This window comes from Microchirus variegatus, assembly GCF_963457635.1.
Source record: "Microchirus variegatus genome assembly, chromosome: 10".
NCBI lineage: Eukaryota > Metazoa > Chordata > Actinopteri > Pleuronectiformes > Soleidae > Microchirus > Microchirus variegatus.
This window is the reverse complement of record NC_139811.1, coordinates 26,307,839-26,333,871: the sequence shown is the minus strand read 5'-3', so window position 1 is coordinate 26,333,871 and position 26,033 is coordinate 26,307,839. Positions and strand designations below refer to the sequence as shown.

General features: G+C 42.0%; 1 protein-coding gene across 1 annotated transcript; it reads left to right on the top strand.

The window, feature by feature from the left end:
• Window positions 1-282: 282 nt before the first annotated feature.
• mettl22 (methyltransferase 22, Kin17 lysine) lies at window positions 283-21,696 on the top strand. The gene is made up of 12 exons (XM_083896651.1): window positions 283-416; window positions 2,746-2,916; window positions 3,873-4,062; window positions 7,910-8,043; window positions 9,150-9,190; window positions 9,914-10,058; window positions 12,347-12,418; window positions 12,550-12,603; window positions 14,365-14,445; window positions 16,762-16,864; window positions 18,247-18,415; window positions 21,335-21,696. The coding sequence occupies exons 2-12, from the start codon at window positions 2,811-2,813 to the stop codon at window positions 21,404-21,406; spliced, it is 1,167 nt and encodes a 388-aa protein (XP_083752777.1). The 5' UTR covers window positions 283-416; window positions 2,746-2,810; the 3' UTR covers window positions 21,407-21,696.
• Window positions 21,697-26,033: the final 4,337 nt, after the last annotated feature.

Sequence of the window (26,033 nt, the reverse complement as noted above, 5' to 3'; positions counted from 1 at the left end):
AAAATACTTTAATTTAGGAGTTATTTGTTATTTATTTGTTATGTAGTGCTACTTTCTTGTTAATATTCGAATCTGGGCGTGGGACGAGTGGAAGAATTGTGTGAACTCTACTGTCCGTTATAATAGAGAGATTATAATCGCGGTTATAATAGAGATTATAATAGAGAGGCTATCTCTCTCCATTCTCCACTGTCTTTGTTTTATGTGCTCGGACGGAACGGAAGTGTTTATTGTCGCTACCCGGACGACTTCTGGGGTTGCACTGAACCGTGGGTGTGTGTGGGGGATGTGGGTCAGGAGCGCGCGCGCGTGCGTGTGTTCGTGCAGCTGTCACTGTCGTGGTTATTTTGGAGGAGCAGAGTGTCGCTGAGACGCCGCTGGACTTGTCTCTGTTACCAGTAACGCTCCGCACACAGGTACCGCAAACTTTCCCCTTCTTCGCTTTACGGCGCAGCTTAACTCTCTGACTGTATAAGCACATGCTCTGTACTAGTGTCGTGTAATTATACTGTGATGTCAATACGGAGTGAAACTGAGTCAGTGATAGCTGCTCAGTGGCGCAGAGTTAGCTTGGACACACTGCATTCGAAATGGAGCGTTTATCAGTGTCTCATATGGTGACCTTTGTGTTGGTCAGACAGAGGCGTTTCAAGGCAGTTTGGGGGCCACAGGCAAAAATGTCCCTTGATGCCCTTCATAAAATCATGGAGCTTTTCTGGCACAGCATGGCAAGGCATCACTTGTTGTTTTTTTTGCTTTTCCATCAGTGATAATATCTGGTACTAACTACTTTTTTTTAGTACCTGCTCTGGCGAGGTTCCAAGTGAGCTGAGCAGATACCAAAACATGACGTCAACAGACTGGCGTCCACTGATTGGCAGAATGTTGGCACTGGAAGAGTCATGAGCGCGATGTCTGACACAGAAATCAGAGCGCACATTGTCGAAATGTAGATCAGTTAAAAAGACTTAAAAATCCTGAAAATGTTCATTGATCTGCAACATTTAGCAAAGGAAATGTCAAAGGGTGCTTTCACACCTACAGCATCAAATGTGTGTACGGGATAACCCCGGAGTTCCACCAGGTGCGCAGCACCTCGGAACCTCAGCGTTGCGGTTTTGCGCCGTTCTCTGCCACTTCAATCCCCACTGGGCGCGTTGCGAGCCTGCCATGTTCACACAAGAAGCCACGGTGTGCCCGGTGGAAATGCTCACACTGATTAGAGTGGCAGCAATCAGCTCGGGTGACCACAGTGCTTACGTTCCGCGGCGATTACGCGTCCGGTGGATATCGGGGGTTAGTCCGGTTCCGGTGCCGATGGTCTTTGCGGTCTATTTTTTTTTGTTTAGTACTATGCATGTGGAGACTCAATCAGCGTAGCAACATAAAGAAATGTAACAGTAATGTGTGTTCGACCAAAATTTGAGAGTGCGAGTAAATGTTGCATCTACCTGTGTTTTTGTGTGACTCAATTTGCTAGTTCTTTTAATGTTTTCATGTTCAATGATGTGAAGTATTCATCATTTAATATCAAAACAAACACTTTTACTTTGAAATTCTATGAAATATCCGTATCCAGTACTGTGCAAAAGTTTCAGGCACCACCAGCTCTGTTGTTTTTCCTGTCTGTCAAATTCTGTGATCAGGTGAATTTGGAATGAAGTGATGCGACGTAAAGCTGCTCTTATCAGTGTGCTGTTAATGAGTTTAACTCATGCAACGTGTGTGTAATTCTCGAGCATGTCATGAATAAACCTGGTGTAATAGATGTTTTTTACAGCAGATATTTCTTTAAATGAAATAGGATTTACCAGTAACATTAATTAAGGTTGCACTCCAGTATTAACAGAGCTGTGTTATTGTTCAAGTGTAAGGGTAGATCACGCTAAATACTCGACAGGATGTACAGGATGTTTTTTTTTCTGCATTTTTTTTTTTTTTAACAACAAAAAATTGCATACATCTTTTCTGGATGTGTTCCAATGAAGTGAAATAGAAATAATGATCCTCTATTGTCATTATAGCATTGCTAAAACAACAAATCTAAGACTTGTGCACATCTTAAACTCATATTTTCCACCCCAAACTGAACTGTTGTTATTTTCCCTGTGTTTTTCTCTCTGGGTTCATGCAGGTGCTTGAAAACTTATAAATAGAATAAATAATACATAAAATAATAACATGGTTTATGTTTTGTGTTTTGGATAAAGAGAGGGGGGTTTGGATAAAGTGCTTATAATGCTTAAAATATCCACTGTATTTCTTTCACAAAATAGATTATTAGTTCAATTATTAGATGGAGGAGTTAAATTAGTCAGAATCTAAATAAAACCTGAGCCTGGATGTGATTTGTGTGTGTGCGACTGTGACTATTATAATTGACAATTTTGGTTGTTCATACCATAATACCACATCTTTTATTGTGATCCTTTTTTCTTTTTTTTTAAATATACTGTTTTACTGTATAGATTCATATTAATTTTTTACAGCTGCAAGATGTTGGAAAACCATTGAAAATAACCTTCAAAGTGCTTGAATTTGACCTTAGAAAAAGTAGTATGAACCATGTTTTCCCGGCCCCATTTCAACCAGACTATATGCTCATTGGCCTCCTGGTCATTTGGGTTTGACACTACTGATACCCAGAGTATGTAAATGAGGCAGTATTAGTCAGTTTATCAGCATATATAAGTCTTATTTACTTATTGAACACACATGTGTTAACTGTCACTCTGTGTTTCCCAGTCTCATCAGGTCCTCGAAGCAGATGAAAGAGCTTCAGTGCTTTTCTGACCATGATTTGATCAGCCATGGACCAAATCACCTTTCATTATGATACAGTGCTGTCAGATGTTCACATGCTTCTGCCTAATGCACGTCACCTTATGACTCGCCTCAACCATGTTGGACAACCGGGTTTGTATTGATCAAGTAAAACATTCATGGAAAAAGTTTTGATCAACCATCCAGAATTTTTGTCACGTATAGATAGGGAAGGGTATTGCTAGGATTTTATTGATACTGATCCTAATACCAGTGCTGCTAATTGATGCAATATAATATTATTTGATTACCAATTTTTTCCAGAACATACAGTATGTTAGAGGCTCTTAAAAGTTTATGCATACTGCATTTTCATTGGCCCTCTCTTATCCGCTATGATGACTGGGGAGTAAACAATTTAGTGCTACAACAAATAAAACTGCCAAATGCTTTAATTCTATTACTGTTAGGGTAGAATTATGTGGAAGGAGCTGGAGCCAATCTGAGCTAACACATATAATTTCAAAACTGCAATGCTTTGTTAGTTACTTGGTTATTTTATCACATCTGTTATATCATTTCCAATCCTTGCCTATTGATATCTCTGAACAACAGTTCATGGAATGGGGCAGGAAAAAACACTTCTGACTAAGAAGTGGTTGCAACCGGATGCTCCATCATTAGAAGACTGGTTTAAAATTAGTTACACAATGGACAGCTCTAAAAAAAGAGAGATTTTTTTTTATTTTAATGAGATTTAATCCAATCAATATTTCATGATGTGTGTATAAATGTGATGTGTCTCATACATGTCATTTTTGAAATGTAATAGCGCTCCCAAATAAAAATTATATACAATTTATTTTTTTAATTAAATACACCAACGTGTCTCCACGTGTGTGTGCGTGGGTTTTCTCTGGGTTCTAAGGTTTCCTCCCACAGTCCAAAGACATGCAATATGGGGATTAGGTTAATCGGACACTAAATTGTGGTACAGATTTAAACCTTGTTTCCTGACGATCAAAGATGATAATCGCAGTACAAGTCTGTTACACATTATTCTTAGTATTGAACTGAACTGTCTGTTCTTTCTGTTTGCATCCATCCAGTCTTCATCTCCAACTTCAAGATCTTGTCAGATGTTGAAAGGCTCGACGGCAGTGGCTGCGGGGAAAGATCAGCTGAGCAGAAATCTGATAACTCAAGAGAAGACTTCAGCCCCACTCAGGAAAAAGATGGAGAGGAAGAAAATGAGGAACCATGCTTGGATGAGGATGGAGACCTTGACATTACACGTAGGTATGAAAACTTTTTTGTTTTCTCATCAGTTAACACATGCTGGTCTCTTCAATTATGTTTTGTGTCAAATAGACAATAGAAGAGTTTATCACACATCATGATTAAAAAACACTTGAAGTGTCACAATCGGGATAATTGGGAATGAGAATTTTGAGATAATATCTGAGTGACTTGAAAATATGTGGGTGTTTTCCCTTACCCCAGCTTTGCTGTTTGATAGTTGTGTGGAGAAAAACAGTGACAGTTCTCTGTGTCAGTATGTCCACGAATCATGAGTGAGTCAGTGAGTGACAGCGCAAACGAATCACATCCTCCAGGAGTGAGTGAGAGCGGCAGACAGTTTTTAACTAGTCCCTCCCCTCTCGGCACACATTGGCTGGTGTTGTTTGCCGGAGATTCACTAGTGAGTGACGGTGTCGGCAAACAACTTCACGAGTGATTCCCAGAATGTGGCAGTTCCACTCCCACACGCTCGCTGTTGAGTTCAACTGAACTAAGAAAGGAACGAATCAGTTCATGAAGTGATCCCAGTCAGTTCGTTCACTCAAAAGATCAGTTCTTTCAAACGAATCGTTCACGACACAACACTAATAATCATTCACAAGGCAATAAGATGCAAAAAAAACTTAACAACTAAATACATTTAAAGACAAAAACTACAATAAAAACAGATCAAATAATATAAATAAAACAAACAACATTATTAAATGTGAATGACAACAACAACTTAAACGGTGTCAAAGGCCAATGAAAAGATGTTAATTTAAGAAGAGATTTAAAAACAGGCAGGGAAGAGGCCTGTCTGATGTGCAAAGGCAGACTGAATCGGAAGAAGATGATCAGCTGACCTGAGTGTGTGCAGAAAGGTGCGTGAGGGTGTAGCAGCTCAGATAGTTAGGGCGGGGCAACGCCATTAAGGGATTTAAAAACAAATGATAAAGAGCATTACAGTAATCCAGCCGAGACGTAAGTCAGTAAGTGGCTAGGACTACCAAGGTCCCTCAGCAGAATATGGAGGTTTGAAAGGCTTGAAATGACCCTCACTAAATCCCGGGATCCATTTGTAAGGGGTGCTGCTCCCACCCTAGCAACAGGGAGGAAATGGAAGTCAGGCTGAGCTTTACCATTAGAGCCACATATGATGTCCTGCCCTCTCCAACCAACCTACATCTCTGGTTTGGAGAGGATCCAGCTTGTCTACAGTGTGGTGCACCACCAACCCTCAAACACATCCTGGTGGGCTGTAAGACCAGCCTAACTCAAGGAAAGGTATACCTGGTGCCACAAACCAATACTCAAGTGCATTGCTGTTGAACTGGATCGCAAAAGGGTAACCACCAACGCCATACCTCCAAAAGCCAGGGATGGGGCCGATTTGATCCAGTATCGGAATCTGGATCTGAAATTCACGTATCGTACATTTCCGATCCGGAGGCGCACCTCAATGAGACGCAGAGTAATAATGCACGCCTCCGTTGGGGAAATGCACCCCAGCCAGCCAGCAGGCGAGCATTATTGACCAGAAGTAAAAAAAAATCAGCTCCGCAACCTCCTGCAACTGACGTAATCCCAGCCGTCACCGGTTGAAAACGCCTGCTCGCTGAGGAGAACAGTATTGACAGTGGCATAAAAACAATGAAAATCACACTCCTCCAAGCCAGGGTTTATGTTAGCCAGTATATGCCGGCTTTTGGCCGTTGTCACGTGAATTTGGCTGCCAAAAAAACTCGGCCAAAATGTCTGGTCGAAAAAATACCAGATAATTCATCAATGATTACGGGGCCGTCCACACAGGGACTGTGTTTTAGGACTCTGTTTATGTGTGTGACTTTGTGTGTGCGCTACTCTGCACTCGGCTTGTGTGTGTGTGAGACTCTCGCCTGCAGTAAATAAAGTTAGATGGATCTCAATCGTGCGGCAGAATTGTGTGTTCTTGTAGTATTTAGGTTTTTGACAGAAAGTTGCTAGATTTGTCATTGTTTAAAAAAAAAAAAAAAAAAGAAATCGCCAGGGCTCTGTAAAGTTGCTGTAAAGTCGTATATCACACTTGCCTGTATAAAGGAGTTAATTAAAGCCTTATATAAAATCAACAACAATGATGATAATAATATTAAAGCAAAACAGAGTATCCATATTGGAATATTGGTATCGGCTAAAGAGGAAAGAGACCGTGTGGGCTGCTAAATGGATGTGCTGATACTCCAGGGATTTTAACAACCAGTCCTACTACAGCTTCTTCTAGCTAATTCTAGCTCCAGTGGCTTCAATACCGTATCCAGTACAAATTAATCCTCAGCACCTGCAAAGCCCTAAATAACCTTGCCCCTCTTATCGCACTGACCTATAATATCAATATTGCATTAAATAGTGCAGCAGATAATTGCATGAAACTTGGAAAAACATTTCTTTAGGGTCTAATAACTTCAAAAAGTGCCATTTAAAAATTCAAGATGGTGGTCATTTTGAAACATGGCTGCCATTTCCTGTGTGGTTATATCACATTACAGCAAGTAACTAGCATAGAACCATGTCTTTAGGCCAACATTTGGCTCCAGACATAAATGCATTGGCGACACTGAACCACAATGACGTGTAGTTCAGTGTCACCAATGCTGTCTAGAAACACTGATACCCTGAGCACTGGTATGACCAACCTGGATGGTGTAGATAAATGTACTCAGGAGGAAGCTGACACCAGGATCTCTGTGCACACAAGGCACGCCACAAAAGAGGGCTTCAAACTAATGATGATTAGTAGTAATGATACTGATGTTCTTGTGATTGCTATGAATGTTTTTCAGCTCTTCAGGAGATTGGTGTGCATCACCTGTGAGTTGCCTTTGGTCAAGGACAGAGTCTTAAAGCTCACATAGAGTGGTCCTGTTGCACATATATGTTAGTTATGGAGGTCTACTTACATACATTAACTTGTTTTTATGGTCAAAAACTTCCTATTTGCTGTAAACGAGCCGATAGAAATCCTTCTTTTCTGACGCTGTGCTAAGCCGCGATATTTCAGACATAAATCTCACACCCAGAAGACAGAGTGTGTTGTGATTGGCCAGCCAGCGTAGAGCCTTCCCAACTGTATTGTGATTGGCCAATACCCGGAGGGACATATTCAGCACACCCGCTCTCAGAAGCACAGCTCCCCCCTCTGGAACGGTGGATGCACTGCTACTCATTATCAAAACATTGTTTTAAGTGTTTAAAAATCGCTTCTTCACGACTCCCCGCTGCAGTCCCTTTTATGACTTTGACCTGGAGTCAGACCCAGAGTCAGAAGACACTGTCGCTCGTGAAACACCTCTACAACGGACGTTATTCTTCTTCTGTGGTTCAATGTACGCAACCGGATGTGCCCGGACTAGTGCCCGGAGCAGGACGATCTGCTGTTCAGGAGAAACGCTGTTTACGTAACTGGACCGAGTTTTTTCAGAGATCTTGCTGAGCCCGAGATTACAATAAAACACAGCGTTCTCAGCAATGGCTGAACTGTTTGTTTCGAAACTTCAGGGCTTCGTAAACACGGTAATGACGCAGATACACACTGTTCTCTCTCTGTTCAATTGGGGTTTGCAACATTCAGCTGGTCCGAGTTTGTTTTCACACTGCACTTCAGTGAAACGAAATGAACCTTTTAATAACGTATTCCCCTCTTCGCCTGAGGCAGCGCTGCATCAAGAATTACTGAAGGAGAAGACGAGACAAAAATGCACAAGAATTTTGATGTGACATTTCATGTTTGTTTCACCAATTGTTTCTTTGACCCTCTATTACTGAACATATTTTATCCTGTGTTTATCCAACTTTCATATACTTTTTTCCTGCTATTCCTCAAACCAAGGCAATTCCCTGCCGAGGACAGTGGCCGTGACCTGGTCTGCCCTGTCATTCTTAAACACTCCAGTCCTGGACTGGAACATGAAGAGGAGAATACAGATGATGAGGACAAGTGCACCAAAGACATTATAAAGATTGGTAAGAATCCACATTTTTCGTATTGTTGACATTTTATCAGAAACCTGCAGTGACCAACAATGTTTGTATCATGAAAGGTTGAATTTAATGCATGCCAAGTTTCATTGCTCTAGTTTTACCATGTAGGCAGTCTATGAACTTCTCAGCCCACTAGGGCTGTAATCAACCAAAGAAACTCTTGGTCGACTAAAGGCCTGAAATTTAGACAAAAAAATCGACTAATCTGGGGTGCTCTACGCGTGCGGCTCTTTTCAAATTAAAAGAGGCTCTTAATTTGAAAAGACCTGCAGCCGCGGCTGGAGTTTAACAGAGTATGACGGCTCTGACAGCGTTTTGCATTACGTGCATCTGCGCAACACCATAGCCCGTGATATCTGAAAATAATGTACTACATCAACTAGTAATATCAGCACAATAACTGTTGAGGAATATTTAGATTATTTGGATTCTTTTCTTTTTCTCAGAGCGAGACTAAACATAGGAGCTAAGCTTCGCAGCTGAGACAAACAGACCGCGGGACGCTGCCACTGTTGCGGGCAGGTGCGCCTGCAGTTATAAAACCAATCAACGATTATATTCAAAACGGACGGAGCAACCTTAGCTCGCCATTTTTTAAGTGATATGCCATGTTTGTAGTAGAGCTGTGAAAAGCAAACTGTTGCCTGCAAAGTTTGCATTCCACTTTTTTACTGTCATCTACTTTTGAAAAATGCTGCCACTCTGCTGATGTCTTTGACATGGATGTGACAGGAGGACTGACTGTAGCCTCAAATGAAAAGCTCAAAATTCATGTTTAATTAATGGCAACGCTAATCTGTCTGTTTCTCGTTAGCCGAGCGACAACAACCCACTGGGTTGGACTAAACCAAAATAGTGGAAAACAAGGGGGGTGTTCTCTGAAGACAGGCTGTTACCTGTGAAACATGGGGGCTCCAAAACACCCCCATTAGCAAAATAATAATTTAAAAAAGATTAGTCGACCAATCACAATTTTGGTCGAGCCAGAAAGTGTCGACCAATTACTCGACCAGTCGACTTTGACTTTACAGCCCTACAGCCCACCCTAAGCAGTTATTTCTCACACTTTGTATTTAATGCTTTTACAGAGCACACCATGGCTACTCCTCTGGAGGATGTTGGTAAGCAGGTCAGTTTTGATTCCTTTCCACTTGACTGTACTATGTAAACACATAACATGTATAAATGTGTGTTAACACTTTAGGGAACCTCCTTTATATTATTTATTGAGCATATTGAACTTTTCTTCTAGTCTGACATGTTATCCACAGGGTTCCCAAGGGTCCTTGAATCCCTTGCAATGTTTTGAATTTGAAAAAAGAAGTCAAGGCCATTGAATGTCTTTGAAAATCGCCCTAAATAAACATGGATCATTGAAAGTGCTTGATTAAATTGATTTTAGGTAAATGTCTCTGGCTGCCGATGTGCCTTTGTTACGACACCACCTACTGTTTCACGGACCCTGCTTTGCTAGGTGTATGTAGACTAGGCCAACTAGGAACAAATGTCCTGGAAAGGCCCAAAAATCCTTGAATTTGATGTCAACCATTTTCAGCTTTAAGTGGTAAAATCCCTGATTTCAGTTTGGCTTTTGTGATACATTGTACAAAACATATTTGTTAATATCATATCTATCTTGTTCTCTACATTATAGACAGAACTGCTTAGTTTGTCACAATAACATGAGAGCCTAACATTTTTTAATCCTTGTGTGTCCGTGTGTGTATAGATACACATTCAGGTTTTAGCTGTAATGCGCAGGTTTAAAAATATTAAAACAAACAGTGTGGAATTAATTATGTGTCAGTGTTTGTTGATGTAAAGCAGATATGGTCTTGGTTTTTTGGATCAGGTGTGGCGAGGGGCGTTCCTCCTGGCTGACTTCATCCTCTCAGAGTCAGACTTGTTTAGAGGAGCTACAGTCCTAGAACTGGGAGCAGGAACAGGCTTCACGAGCATCGTCATGGCAACCAAATCCAAAACGGTGTACTGCACAGGTATGATGCTGTCAGGGTAGGAATGTTGTCACCTATCTGAATACACCATAATCAACTTGTTGCAGTCAGAACATCAACTGACAGCTTTACCTAATGTTTCATTTGTGTCTGATGTTCTTCATCAATGAGGGCTGTGAAAAAAACAGGAAATTGACCTTTGTTCCAATGTCAATAATTAGGAAGGAATTATGAATTACTTTATTTATATAGCACTTTTCAAAGGTTTTAATTCCGATGTATCTCACAAGGCAACCATGAATGATATAATGTAAATTCATAAAAATTGTGTAAATGAATTTCCAAATAAAAGTAGGAAAATCTAACGGTAAATATTTTTATTATTACAGTTTCAAAATTCATTCAGGCTGATTACCCCAGTTTGGGAACTGGTCTATACCTTCTACAATCATAGATATGAAAATACATGTGTTTCGTTCCACTCAGGACCCAGGGACAGGCAGACTCAGAGACGTGGAGCAAATTTTGAAGGCACAGGGTGAATAATGGTGGATGGTGCGTACACAGTGTAGAGGGCGTCCAGCTCAAGACAACAGTGATGATGAGTATCTGAGGCAGCATGCAACCAATGACGCATTCTGAACAAAGGAGAGCACAGGAATTATTAAAGCCAATTGAAGCAAGAGCAACAAGCAAACACTGATATCATAGGAGATCACAGGAGGGCCATGAGAGTTACCACTGTGAGTGAGGAAAAGCAATCTGGCAACGAGCCACTGAAGAAATGGGGTACAAGTAGACAGCACTAATGAGCTGATTAGTGGCAGGTGAGTCCACCTCGAGCACCCCTTCGAGGAGCCTCCACCTTAACGTGGTGGAGGGATTTGCGTGTCTCAATGATCCTAGGAGCGCAGTTGTCGGGGGGCTTTATGCCCCTGGTAGGGTCACCCAAGGCAAACGGGTCCTAGGTGAGGGTCCGGACAAAGAGCAGTTCAAAGACCTCTTATGAAGATTAAATTAAATGGATCACTCACTCCCTCGCTCGGAAACGGGTCATCAGGGCCCCCCTCTTGAGCCAGGCCTGGGGGAGGGGCAGGATGGCGAGCGTCTGGTGTTCGGGCTTGTACCCATGGTGCCCGGCCGTGCATAGCCCTCACCACCTGTGGGAGGGGCATAGAGGTCGGGTGCAGTGAAAGTTGGGTGGTAACCGGAGGCGAGGACCCTGGCAGGCTGACCCTCGGCTACAGAAGCTGGCTCTGGGGACGTGAAACGTCACCTCGCCGATAGGTAAGGAGCCTGAGCTGGTGCGCGAGGTTGAGAGGTTCCGACTAGATATAGTTGGGCTCACCTCGATGCACGGCTTGGTCTTCTCGAGAGGGGCTGGACTTTCTTCCACTCTGGAGCTGCCCCTGGTGAGAGGCTCCGAGTAGGTTGGCGCCTGTACATTGGGGTTCACCCTGGTAGATGAGAGGGTAGCCTCCCCCCGCCTTTGGATGGGGGGACGGGTGCTGACTGTTGTTTGTGCTTATGCACCGAATAGCAGGAGGATCTGCTGCTCCGGAGAACCAGTGTTTACGTAACCGGACCAGGTTCTTTCAGAGATCTCGCTGAGCCCGAGATTACAATAAAACACAGCGTTCTCAGCAGTGGCTGAAATGTTTGTTTAGAACCTTCAGGGCTTCTTAAACAAGGTAAGGACGCAGATACACACTACAAAACAGTGTTAATTGTAACTTCCGGTCTAGGTCCGCTTTAACAAACACCAGTTTCAAGCATAAGGGTGTCCATATGTGCAATTGGCACCAGGATACCCTTGGCTGTAGGTCAATGATCGACTTCGTAGTCGTGTCATCCGACCTGCGGCCATATGTCATGGACACTCGGGTGAAGAGAGGGGCGGAGCTGTCAGCTGATCACCACTTGGTGGTGAGTTGGCTCCGATGGCAGAGGAGGATACCAGTCATGCCTGGCAGATCTAAATGTGTAGTGAGGGTCTGTTGGGAACGTCTGGCTGAATCCCCTGTCAGAGAGAGTTTCAACTCCCACCACCGGCAGAATTTCGTCCACGTCCCGAGGGAGGCGGGAGACATTGAGTCCGAATGGGCCATGTTTCGCGCCTGGCAGGGCCCCAGGGGTGAATGAGATCAGTCGTTCAATCCTTCCTCAGATTAAGTGAAGTGCATTATTAAGACTTTTATTTTGACTGCACCTCGTGCAGCAGATTTAAGTACATTGTATACTGTGTTTGAGCAAAGACAGACCTCATCTCTACATTTTACTGTTTGTTTCCATGACTGGATGCTTTTATTTATTTTTATTTTGTCTGACAGATGTTGGAGAAGACCTTCTAGGCATGTGCAAGAGAAATGTTTCATTAAACAGACACTTGACTGAGCTTGCAGGTGAGATAACATCATCACGTTTTTCTTTTTTTTCCCCCCCTCATCTACTTTCAGTTCTTGCAGATAAGCTAAACTACACAAACTAAACTAAATGCAGATTTGTCTGTTGTCATGTCTTTTCTGACTATCAGGCGGTGAGGTGCGAGTGAGACTGTTGGATTGGCTCCAGCATTCCCTTTGTACAGGTAAAGCACACATACACAAACTTATTTTTAGTATCTTAGTGAGACTCATAGATGTAGAAACCTAACCCTTAAACCAGGATTGAAAAAGCCCTTTAAATTGACATAATGCCAACCACAAGGTTAGCATGTCCTCACAAAGATGAGTTTATGTTTTTGGACATCACAAATATATACAAGGCTGTGATGGCAGTGTTTGAATGGGTATTTTTGCTGATACAAAAACTCGGGTGTGGGAGGAGTTTAGTGAGGTCATGGACAACAAATTTTCACTGTGTTTTTTTTGGTTCACCTTCCTGTGGCTCAGGAGAGGGAAACCGTACACTGTGTACTGTGGGTATGCTGCTGACCTCGATTCGGGATGTTATGGGTCAGTGGCCCAAAATCATCAATCCCAGCAACATAGAGTCACGGGACTTGGAGGTGGGCTCTTTTAAAAATCTCCTCAGTGGAAGGGCCCCGGGGCTGGATGAGATCTACCCGGTGTTCCTTAAGGCTCTGGATGTTGTAGTATTGTCTCGGTTGACATCAGGGACAGTACATCTGGACTGGCGGACCATGAGTGGTGGTCCAACTCTTTAAGAAGAGGGACCAGAGGGTGTGTTCCAACTACACTCCTCAGCCTCCTGGGTAAGGTCTATTCAGGGTTCCTGAAGCGGAGGGTCCTCAGGATAAGCAGTGTGGTCGTGGGATGGTGGACCGCCTCGACGCTCTCAGTAGGGTACCTCCTTAACCCATTGAGAGAAGTGTGGCAATGCCGGGAAAGCATTGCCACACTTCTACCATTGACGCCGGGAGAGCGGCTGCGCGTTTTATTCTCTCATTGACGCCTGTAAAGCGGATACGTCAATTTTCCGGGGTATAAGGGTTCCACACGACATTGTTTTGAAATTACTTCGAGCGAACATGGAGGACTTTGACAGTGGAGAGATTTATGAAGGCAGTGATTTTGAGGAGTTTCGTCTTCGATGACGTCATCGCTGATAACTTCGAACGCGCTGAACAAATCGACCGGGTTTTATGGTTAAGACATAATTATGTGTGAAGACGACGAGGTCGGCGATAATGACGATAAATACCACCGTAATCGACGGATAGTTTACAAACGCGCACCAGGGCTGACAGTGGATTTACCTGCAGATGCCACAGCGCTGTAAGCATCATCACCGTCACATGTGAAGCACTACATGCTGTTCTTTGTGTGAAAATAGTTATTCACTTTAATTTTACATTTTTGTATCTAAATAAACTAAATTTCACAGGAAAGCCACAGGTGTGAGCTCTCAAATACTTTTTGAATTGTGTTCCTATATCTGCTACAGAGGCTGAGAAATCAGTCATTTAGTAGGCATTGAAGCTCAGGTTTTAGAGGCGCTTCAGGTCTTAATGGGTTAATAGAAATTGGATTGTCTACCTCCCTACACAAATCCTCGTTTATTTTAGGGAAAACAATCCTATCGAGAGGGTTATCTTTATCCCAAACATCTCAGGGACATTGTGAGGAGTAGAGGTCAGAGTAAAAAGAACAAAATATCTTGCTTGTATAATGTGGGATGGCGCTCATTGAAGATGTTCACAAAACAGTAAGTCCACAGGGTAGCGTACAGTGGCAGGAGCAGACAGCCTGGAAGAAAACACCAAGTGTGGGTGGCAGCCGATTGAATAATCACTGATCAAAACCCACCTCCAGTGTAGGTGTATACAAAGAAAACATTTATATTTCACTGTTATTGGCGTCCTTAAATTTTCCCCCAACTCTTATAGAAGCTGATGTGGACTTCAGCTGGACAGAGGAGGAAGTGGTAGATATGTATGACAACACTTTCTTCATCATTGCTGCTGATGGTAAGTTATTGACACTGCCTATAAAAGGCTGCATGTTGGGAGGAGAAGTCAATGCTCTGTAAGATAAGATCAGGTTTTACATTGTCACAGCAGCAAACACTGTAAAGATAAAGATCATAAATAACAAACATGAATTTCCTCGTATGAAAGTACAATATAAAAATTTAAAATACAATGTACATTATAGACAGTTACCAGAATATATACAGTATGGGCTTGATATGTACAGTACACACACAGATTAAACATGAGATATTGTATATGTATGTTGCACTTTTGTAAAGTATATTATATATATTGCACATGGGATGACGATGAGTAAAGCCCAATTTATACTCCTGCGTAAAGTGCTGAAAAGAAAAGAAGCAGAGCCTGTCGAAGAGCCTCTGCGTCGTCTCCGACTGCACAAAATATTTTTTAAGTGTCCGTCACTATGTCAAGGGACAACGGAGGCGGCAAGAGCAGCGATTGGTCCTCAGGACAGGCTGAGCTAAGCTGCTCTGTGCCGGCTCACAGTGCGCACCGAGCGCCCACAGAGGCGGAGCTGATCACCGCCGACAATGTCACTGCCAAACTATAAATACTATAAATATACACATGTTTAGACTCTAAATGGCCAATTTCTTGCCTCAAATTATCTTAAAACTGCGTTCCGTGACACAGAAAAGTGAGAAACTTCCACTGTTTCAACAACAACAGTCTTTCTCTCTCTTTCTCTCTTGGACGCCATTGCTCACTGTAGCCAAAAGCACAACAACCTTGCGCAGCGTCCCCTACTGATCGGGCGGGAAATTGCAGCGCGTAACCGTCACCACGACGCAGAAGTATGAAGGCTCGAGGGGTCTCCGTGGTTACGCAGTCGGATAACGCATTACGCAGTCGGAGAAGTATAATGTGGCCTTAACCTGTTACGTGTGGTGCTTGTTGTACAGTTTAACAGCTGCAGGGAGGAATTACCTGCGATAATGCTGCAGCGCAGCGCTGCCTTGCGAGCCAGTCATATTCAGTGAGCTTGCGATCAGTTCTGGTGACTGTGGCGCTTACGTTCCGCAGCGGTGGCGCTTACGTTCCGCAGCGGTTACGCGCCCGGTGGAAATCGGGGGTTAGTCTGATTCCGGTGACGATGGTCTTCGTGGCCTATTTTGGTTTGTTTAGAACTATGCATAATATGCATATTATGTGAGAGCTAACCGTACCCACGTCTTTTTGCTACATTGTAACATTTTTCTGACTGGTGCGGACCAGAGCATTCAAACTATTGGTGTGAAAATGCCCTTCAGTCTGTCAGTCTGCCCAGTGCTGGGAGATATTGTCCATCGGAGATGATAGCTTAGCAGTCATTCTCCTCCGGCTGTAATCAACCAAAGAAACTCTTGGTCGACCTAAAATTTCGACTAAAAATCGACTAATCGGGAGAGGGGTTGCTTTGCGTGTGCGGCTATTTTAATTTGAAAAGACCCACAGCCGCGGCTGGAGTTCAACAGAGTCTGACAGCTCTGACGGCGTTTTGCATTACTTTCATCTGCGCAATACCATAGCCCGTGATATCCGAAAATAATGTACTGTCAACTAGTAATATCAGCACAATAACTGTTGTGGAATACAGAGCGACACTGAACATAGGAGCGCAGCTTCACGGCTGAGACACAAATAGACCGCTGGACACTGCTGCTGTTGCAGGCAGGTGCGTCTGCAGTTATAAAACCAATCAACGATTATTAGACTAAAACATTGAAATATGCTAATAATTCTGATATGTTCATACTCAAAACGGACGGAGCAACCTTAGCTTACTGTTTTTAAATGATATGCCATGTTCAAATTCACGTCTAGTTAATGGCAACGCTAATCTATCTGTCGCTCATGAGCCACGGAGCGACAACAACCAACCGGGCTGGACTAAACCAAAATAGTGGAAAACGAGGTGGGTGTTCTCTGAAGACAGGCTGTTATCTGTGAAACACGGGTGCTCTGAAACACCCCTATTAGACCTTATTAGTACTTTCCTCCTAATGAAATTCACCATAAAAAAAATAAAAAATAATTAGTCGACCAATCACAATTTTGGTCGAGCCAGAGCATGTCGACCAATTAGTCGACCAGTCGACTTTGACTTTACAGCCCTATTCTCCTCTCTAGCAGGATTCCATGATTGTACCTTACTCTGTGTCTTAAAATAATACATGTAATGATTTATTGCTTTAAAAAGGGACGTTTTGGCAGAGGTTCTCTTGAGAGCTCTTGAGCACTTCATAGTTTTGCTTCTAGGTTTGAAATAAAAGAGTAAAATCTTGAATATATTTTTTTTCTTCACAGTTATCTATGATGATGAACTGACAAGTGGCCTCTTTCGAACACTGCATCGACTCTGCAGTAACTTCAATCACACCTGCACAATCTTTATCTCCATAGAGAAAAGGTAAATATAAGTACATCTTATTGCCTGGATCATGCTCCGCATGAGGCTGCTTGATGTGATTGTTTTCAGTTGGTGGTGCACATATGATAACCATTAAAACCTGTTTGATAAGGTCCACCAGCAGCCACGCATTTTCAACTCAGAGCTCAATGAATACAAGGACATACAAATGAGGGCGAAGTCCTGACCTGAAGTGAAATCACCATTACTGAAATGGAAAATGCTATTGAGCTTGCATTTTGTGGAATTCTTGTACTGATGACTTAGTACTAATGGAACCATGGTAGGGATGCACAATATACTGTAGGTCCTTTTTGCTGATATGCCAATATGTCAGGAGTGCTTAGACCCGGGGTGTGCAAACTACGGCCCGTGGGGCAATCACGCCCCTTGGTCAGATGTAAAGGGAAGCAGCATAGAGATGGTGGACCAGTACAAATATGTGGGAAATATGATGGATAACAAACTCAAATTTGACGCAAACACTGATGCGATCCGCAAGAAGGGACAATAACGATTGTACTTCCTTCGGAAGCTTAACACTTTTAATGTTGATAAGGTTATCTTGTCCTTGTTTTACAAATCTTTTTATAGAATCTGTTCTTACTTTTGCTTTTATTGCCTGGTATGAGGGCATCAGCCCTCATACCAGGCAAAAACAACCTCAGCCATATTGTGAAGGTGGCTGGTAAGTGCATTTGTTGCCCACAAGTTTCCTTGATGAATATTTATGAGAAGCAGGTTATGCGGAAAGCAATTTCTATATTGTACTGTGTAAATCACCCCCTTCTCTGTTCATTTGAGGTCCTTCCCTCAGGCCTGTGATTAAGGGTACTTAACACCTATGTGTATGTATGAGTGTAATCTCGGTACTTTGGTGCACACCAAATCAACCGGAAGGGATCGTCTCGGACCGCTTTATCCGCCCTACTTTGGTATGGTTCTTTTGGTGTGAAAGCAACCAAACCAAATGGGACGAAACTGTATAGTTTAATACATTATGGGTATGAGATGAGATGTGATAACCCAGAATTTCCACCGGGTGCATCAGTGTATTCTTTTAACAGTCCTATATGACGTTCATTTAACAGTCTTATAGCAGAGGGAATACATGAGTTTGCATATCGGTTAGTTTTACGTATTGGCACATGCTACCGCCGACCTGACTGCATGATAACCAATCCATTACTTAGTACATGATTTGGTTGGCACAATATTCTCTCTGCTTTTTGTCATTTGTCATTCCCAAAGATTTGTCAGCATTTTCTATAGATTGTTAGTATTGTGTCTATTTTGGTGTGAGAAGTCACTCTTGTGTTTCCAGTTTTAAGCCTCTAAATTAATCAGGTTTCCTGCTGTGTTCCTGTGTCTTGTTGTACAAGGATGAACTTCACCCTGCGACACATGGATGTTTGCTGTGAAGCTTACAGCTATTTCCGACGCTGTCTGTCCCAACTCCAGGACCTGGAGGATGGACGATGTAGCTTTCGGGTTGAACAGCTCCCTTGTGACTTTGCACAGTTTTTCATATATGAACGAATAGAGCAGCTGGTAAGAGAAACACACACACATCCTTAGAAACTATCTATAGCCAAATGTAATGGTTCGATTTGGTACAGTCCAGTTTGTATTTTTTTGCATTTCCATTAGGAATGGTACCAAAATAACCAACCCCATCCATTCCATTTTTGTCAACCTTCCCTTGGGGGGTACTAAAGTAAAATGGTACAGTTAGACTGGCTCCACTCACAAGAGACAGCGGATTGGGGGACCGAAAAGTGTCACTCCCTTGCGGTTGGTGAAAATATCCCATTGAATAGAGACAAACGCCTGCGGTCTATTCTCTTACAAAGCTTAATGTCTTGTTGAGACAAATTGACACAAACTAATGTGTTGTTGTCTGTTGTGTCGATGTTGACTTTAGTTCGATTTTGGCTACACAGCCATAAGGCACAGCTTTATACCCTGCCTGTGAAGCTGAAGGTACTGTTCTCAGTTGAAATGCAAGCCTGACTCAGGGCTTTACCATCCTAAACCGTGCTGTACCATGATGGAAACATTGCATTGCAATTCATACTGTAATGTACTGCTATATTATGAACTATACTATTAATAATATGATAATATTAATATGAATACTATATTATTGTTTTGTGCTTATTAATGTGATTTTCATTTACCATAATGTCAGTTCAGCACAGTATAACTTAATTAACTTAATTCAATAAAACCGTTGTACAAGCAGTACAGTAAGCAATAATATATATAATATAAATAATATCTGCAAAGTTAATTTCACTGTTGTCCTGTAACTACAGCATTGGCCATTATCAGGAATTGATCCCATTATCAGGGTCTATAGGCTAACAAACAAACTCTAAACATGAACAGGCTGCAGATGTATATTTAAATTGTGAATAAACTGGCTGTACCATTATTATCAGTAATGTCAGTATTGAAAGTCCAAATAAGCAATAAAAACAACTCTTCTGATTCTGACACCCTGTAGAAAAATGTGTTACTAACCACCTAACCACCACTAAGCCACATTTAAATGATAAAAAAAGGAGCTAGCTTTAGTGGGGACTCGGGATGCACCGATTGCCATTTTTGGGGCCGATTCCGATTACCGATTTTTCAAGAAGTTTGACCTGCCGATATCGATTTTAGCCGATTCCGATTTCAATTTTTTAAACCACTTTTCAGCATACTGAAATATATATATTTTTGCATCTTTTCTCTTTAATAGAACATTTTAACATAGAAATACAATCAGTTCACATCCAATATCCAACTAAAAATACCAAAACGAATCACTATAAAATAGAAGTATATATAAAAATATAAAAACAATTGTCATGATACATTTGAACATGTTACCATGGAACATAATAACTTAAAGTGAGACTTTTTGAACAGATTACCACTATAAAATAGAACTATATAATGCTGTGGAATATTCACACACATCTTAAAAGTGCAGTGTTATGGAACCATGTTGTTCACATCCAACTAAAAATACAACAATGAATCACTACCTGTATGTGTAGTTTATTTAAGTTTAAACATATTTCACAACATAGTACCTACACACAAATAAGTAAATTACCTCTCTCTCTCTCTCTCTCTCTCTGTGTGTGTGTGTGTCTCTCTCTCTCTCTCCCGCCCCGTGCCAACAATGCCTCGCGCTCTTTGCGCGCACAGGTTTAAATGACAAACAAACAAATGCTGATCAAAAGTTTTGTGCAAGTGATTTAAGATCCTGACTCTTGTCTTAAATATGACAGGCTTCGTCCAGTGATTGAAACAAATATATAAACATTAATGAAACGTTTACATGCAGAGCGCTCACTCGCTAAGCAGACAACAGCGGCGCAGCACCGCCACAGCGCTGCGGGTGCGCGGATGTTGTGTAATCAAATACACCGGTACGGCCGTATATTAAAAATTCATATCATAACGGAAAAAAAACGTATTCAGTGTGAACCAGTATACCGCCCAGCTCTACACTCTACTACATGTGCGTGTAGCCGCGTGCACGTGTGTTGCTGATGCTGCGCGATGCGGGTGCATTTTGATCAGCTTATTAAAATCGGAATATTCTGACTGATCGACCGGTCACCGATTTCGGCCGATCACGTGAAAATCGGCCGATTCCGATCACTGGCCGATTAATCGGTGCATCCCTAGTGGGGACCAGAGTCAGTGTTTGCACACAATATAAAGGTAAATGCTCCACTATCAAAACTAATTTTCTGATGCATTACGATTAGTGCTGGGCGGTATGACCCTGCATGAGTGTCTGAGTGGTTGAGTGAGAGAGAAAGTGTATGTCTGAGAGAACCAAGAATGCATGCATTTACGTTAACAAAGGTGTTTTCTGCTCAGGTGGTGGAGTAAATTGATCATTCCTGCTGTTACTACCACAGTTACTTCTTTAGTTAAGTCCTTAGACGTTCTGGAAATCGTCACAAACAACAAACAGTATTTAGACTTTAGTGCAGGTCTAAAACTAACTAAATAGTAAACAAAAAATGATTGCAGCATTTCCCCAAATGTTACATACAGTATTATTGATAGGCCTGGGCAATATATGGATATTATATCTATATCCAGACAAGATATGGTCTTAGATTTAAGATACCTGTGAAAAATAGTTTATAAAATTATTATATATAATCCATATCGATTTGATTTATATTGTGATAATCGCCCATTGATTGTGTTGCTCGAACAAGGATTTTTTCATTTGTTCAAAGATGAATTTGATAAATACATAAATATCACAACATTTGAATATCAACTTTCTGCTATTTTAGATTTAAATTATGGTTACAACGCTATTTCCTCCTGTGCTGCCCTTTAGCTTTTCAGGAACTGTCACAGGTCAGAAAACTAACTAATTCCTACATACTGTAGTTCTGATGGATCAGATTGAAGATGAAAGTGCCCTTTTGTGAATTTCTGCAGGAGCTGTGGAAGGTGACTGCCACTCCACTTCTGTCTGATCAAGCCTGCTCCAATCCTGAGCTGAAATCTTGACCTGGACTCTCCCACGAGCATCTTCATATAACACGTGCTCTAGGTAAAAGTAGAATGTTTAAAATGTCAAATGTACTAAAGGCAGAATCACCTGTTACTGACTAAAGTTGTATCATTTGAACAGAAACGGAGTTAATCATGGAGTTTTAAATTGTATTTACTCTACATTATTTATTATTTGATTTGAGCCATGTTCATTGTCACATGACCAAGATGGAAGTACTGCGTTAGTTATTAACAGGTCATCTAGAGATGAGTGGATGTACTGTAATATCTTGAATTAAAAAACAAGGTCAAATAAAACATTTGCTTCTTTTACTTCTCCTCCTGTTTCCTTCAGCTGAGCTGTGAACGGAATGATGTCATTATGATGTCACATTTCACAATAAGGTGAATCAGGTAGAGGCTAGACTAGCTTTGCAGTCGAGTCATGTTTAGTTTTAAACATTTAAATTTTTCCAGCAACACAGGGCACTGGATTTTACTTGTTTGTGGCACTTGTGTAATAAATGTTGTTCTGTTTTTTAACTTTACAATGAACATCAAGTGGTTTCTTGTAAAGTTCATCAATGGGACACACGTAGGCCGTGACTAACAGCTGTATCGTATTTTGGGCACCAACAGTTGGTATTGGTCGGTATTTATATACAGGGTATCCGCAGAGTCTTAAAAAGTCTTAAATCCAATAATTTGAATTTAAAGGTCACATAGAGTGGTCCTTCTGGTCTACTTACATACATTAACTTGTTTTTATGGTCAAAAACCTCCTAGTTGCTGTAAACGAGCCGATTGAAATCCTCTTTTCTGACACTGTTCATCAGCCGCGATATTTCAGAGTGAACTTTCACCCCCAGAGGACAGAGGCTTGTGATTGGCCAGTACTATTCAGCACACCAGCTCTCAGAAGCACAGCTCCCCCCTGTGGAACGGTGGATGCACTGCTACTCATTATCAAATCATTGTTTTAACAGTGTTTAAAAATAGCTTCTTCACGACTCCCCGCCGCAGTCCCTTTTATGACTTTGACCCGGAGTCAGACCCAGAGTCAGAAGACACTGTCCCTCGTGAAACACCCCCCACAACGGACGTTATTCTTCGCAGTTCAATGTACGCAACCAGATGTGCCCGGACTAGTGCCCGGAGCAGGAGGATCTGCTGTTCAGGAGAACCACTGTTTACGTAACTATAACAGGATTTTCAGAGATCTCGCTGAGCCCCGAGATTACAATAAAACACAGCGTTCTCAGCAATGGCTGAACTGTTTGTTTAGAACCTTCAGGGCTTCATAAACAAGGTAAGGACGCAGATACACACTAAAAAACATTGTTAATAGGAACTTCCGGTCTAGTTCCGCTTTAAGGCCTTAAAATGTCTTAAATTCTCCTAAAATCTTATAAAAGGTCTTAAATACAATTTTGAAAGGTCTTAAAATCTATTAATGTTACCTAAATGTTATTTAAAACATGCATAAACTTCAGTCTCGCTTTGAAATGTTTCTTTTTTTGAGAATGCGATAACATAACTACAACATGTAACTAAAGTAGGCCACCTGTGCTGCCCGGTGACAATTTATCGAGCACCACTAGCTAGTGTGCTGTGCGCGCGCCGCGGTGTGTTATAGCTTATCATAGCAGCAGAGAAAACTTAATGAAAGCCCACAGCTAAGCCAAATTGCAAGTTCAACAATTTGTGGCTCCAATTTTCCTTCATGTCTTTTGTACTTTTTTGCCAGTATGGATTTGAAATGGGTCTTAAATTGTATTCATTATGGTCTTAAAAGAGTCTTATAAAGTCTTAAATTTGACTTGTTGAAACAAGTCTTCATGAGCTACTTTACAAAATAGTTGCCATTCACCCAATCACACGGTAAAATATGTGTCTCGCTCACGGACATACAGACTAACAGAGTCAGGAACTTAACCCACAGTTCCAGTTGAAAGACAACTTCTAGCGACCATTGCTCAATCCTAACTTCTCACTTCTCACCTTGTTAGGACCAGATTGTGGTCTCTATGAGGACTACTGCTTCTGACAGAGAGTCAGAAAGGGTCCTAAAGATGTTACAAATAAGAACGTATACACATTTACGTACCAAGCAAAACGATTAAACCTTTTAGTCTCTCTGTTAGTCGTTCATACAGTATTCAAACTCAAGTAGGTTATGTGAGTGGGACACGCTTGGTCAAATTTTGCTGTAGGAAAAAGAAATAGAGAGGAAACTCCCACTATGCATGAAAAGATGACCTGTGAGGAAACCTGCAGCATACAAGAAGACAGAAGAATAGTATGAGGTATTAGCAGAGCTCCACTCTGTGCTGTTACGGCCCTCAGCCCTTCCTGTGTCCTCGATGTGTGTATGTGTGTGTATGGCCCTTTCTCAATACTTGCATACCAAACTACAAATACGTCATATCTTAATACACAAACCACATTTTTGAATTCTAAATGACTAATTTCTCAAATGATCTTAAAACATAACATTTTAACATCAGTCTTACCTTATTCAGATTAGACATACACGGGTTCATTCATTCCTGTGCTTGGGATGGGGATGAAAGTCCTGTGTGTGCCAAAACACAAAATGATCTCTATCACGGTTACACCACGTAACAACACGTAACACCACGGTTGGTGTGTGCCAGCTTTGCCCTTGGATGGGATCGAAGTGATTCTGGGAAATGATATATGCAGTATCTCATGAGAACCAAACGTGTTGCATTGCATTGCTGATTCAAGGAAGATGAACATTCAGAATCACCATCTTGTCCACTTTGTCTAGCGAGAGGTTTGCTCTCTTTGCTGTGACACTGTCCTCAGTCCCCAGTGTCACTGTCCTCTGCAGTAGAAAAAGCCTCTCACTGGGAACAGATGTGTCTGCTGGGCTCTAACACACAGAGCAAATACCTGAACCTTCACTCTCCACCAATGAACGCGGGCGCATATGCAGTGCCATGAAGAAGCCGCTCTACTGCTGATTTTAATAAACTAGAAGGTTCTGTCATTTCACTGTTATTAGCCACGTTTCCTCCTCACATCATTGAATGAGCGGCAGCCAAACTTTTACTCACCCGTCATATGATTGTAAACATAGTCTCGTGACACAGAGATGGAGAAAATGTATCTTCAACTTATTTAAGCTTAGGTTTCATTCTTTAAATATGAACTTAATAATAACGTATTAACGTTTGGTAGCACTGAAGGCTCATAGGGCTTTGAAGGGGCGTGTCTGCATTTTCCAACCACAACACAGTGTCGCAATTTCGGTTTCAATATGCATATCGTTACAGGCATATCACTTATGACGCTATCAAAGAATCATATATATGTTTACATTTTCTTACAGTCCACAGGAGAGGAAGCACATGGTCACTCCACACAAGAGGCTGACTCTGACATGATGACATGGTGCAGGTGCAACACAAAGAGTTCAGAATACAATGGCTGAAGCAGGAGTGGAGGTTCAGGTTCAGGTTCACCTTTCCTGAGGAGAAGACCTGTTAAAATTCTGCAGTTTATTCCAATCTTTGCAAGCTTCCCCAAAGATATCTTAAAGGAGACATATAATGCAAAATCAACTTTTAGGGCCTATGAGTAGGCAAAGTGTGAAAAAAGATGACAGTCATGTTTTTGTGGTCCGCCTCAGTCTAAGTACAGGATATAAAACACACAATGTTGATTTCCTCACTCATTGTGATGTCCCAATGAGACATTCCTGGAATTGTTGTCTCGTGTAGCTCTGCTTTGTCCGTAAAAAACGTGAGAGCGCTGGCGAGGGCAATAGTATCCAGGAGAGCGGAAGTCGGCAAAGTGTTCTATTGTTGGCTGCACAGTGCAGCACAGAGTTCTACACAAACTTCCAGCCTCAGAGGATTAACGTGTCCAGTGGATACATTTTATCCATCCATCCATTATCTACCGCTTTATCCTCCACCAGAGGGTCACGGGGGGTGCTGTGCCGATCTCAGCAGACATTGGGCGATAGGCAGGGTACACCCTGGACAGTTCGCCAGTCCATCACAGGGCCACATAGAGACAAACAACCAATCACTCACACACTCACACCTACGGTCAATTTAGAGTGACCAATTCACCTAATCCCCATATTGCATGTTTTTGGACTGTGGAAGGAAGCCGGAGAACCCGGAGAAAACCCACGCACACACGGGGAGAACATGCAAACTCCTTGCAGAAAGGCCCTTGTTCCGAAGTTGTTCCAAACGGGGCTCGAACCCAGGAACCCGGGTCTTCTTGCTGCAAAGGCAAGAGTGCTAACCACTACACCAACCGTGGGCCCTGGATACATTTTATATAATATATAAATCATATTATGATGGCAATGTGCCTGCTAGAGTTGGCAAATGATGGCTTTTCCAAATGCTAACTGCTGTTAGCTGCCGGAGCTTCAGTGACGCTGACGTAGTTTCCTGTGTCTCATTTGCATTTAAAGAGACAGGTACTCAAAAGCGAGCGTTCTGAACAGGGCTGTTTTTGGCAGGGTGATTGAACTGCTGTGGTGCTTCATCCTTAAGGTATTTTGTCACAAGCATGTCACAGACATGTTCATTAGGACACCAGGGAACTCAGTTAACTTGGAGAAATAGGGTATAATATGTCTACTTTAATATGC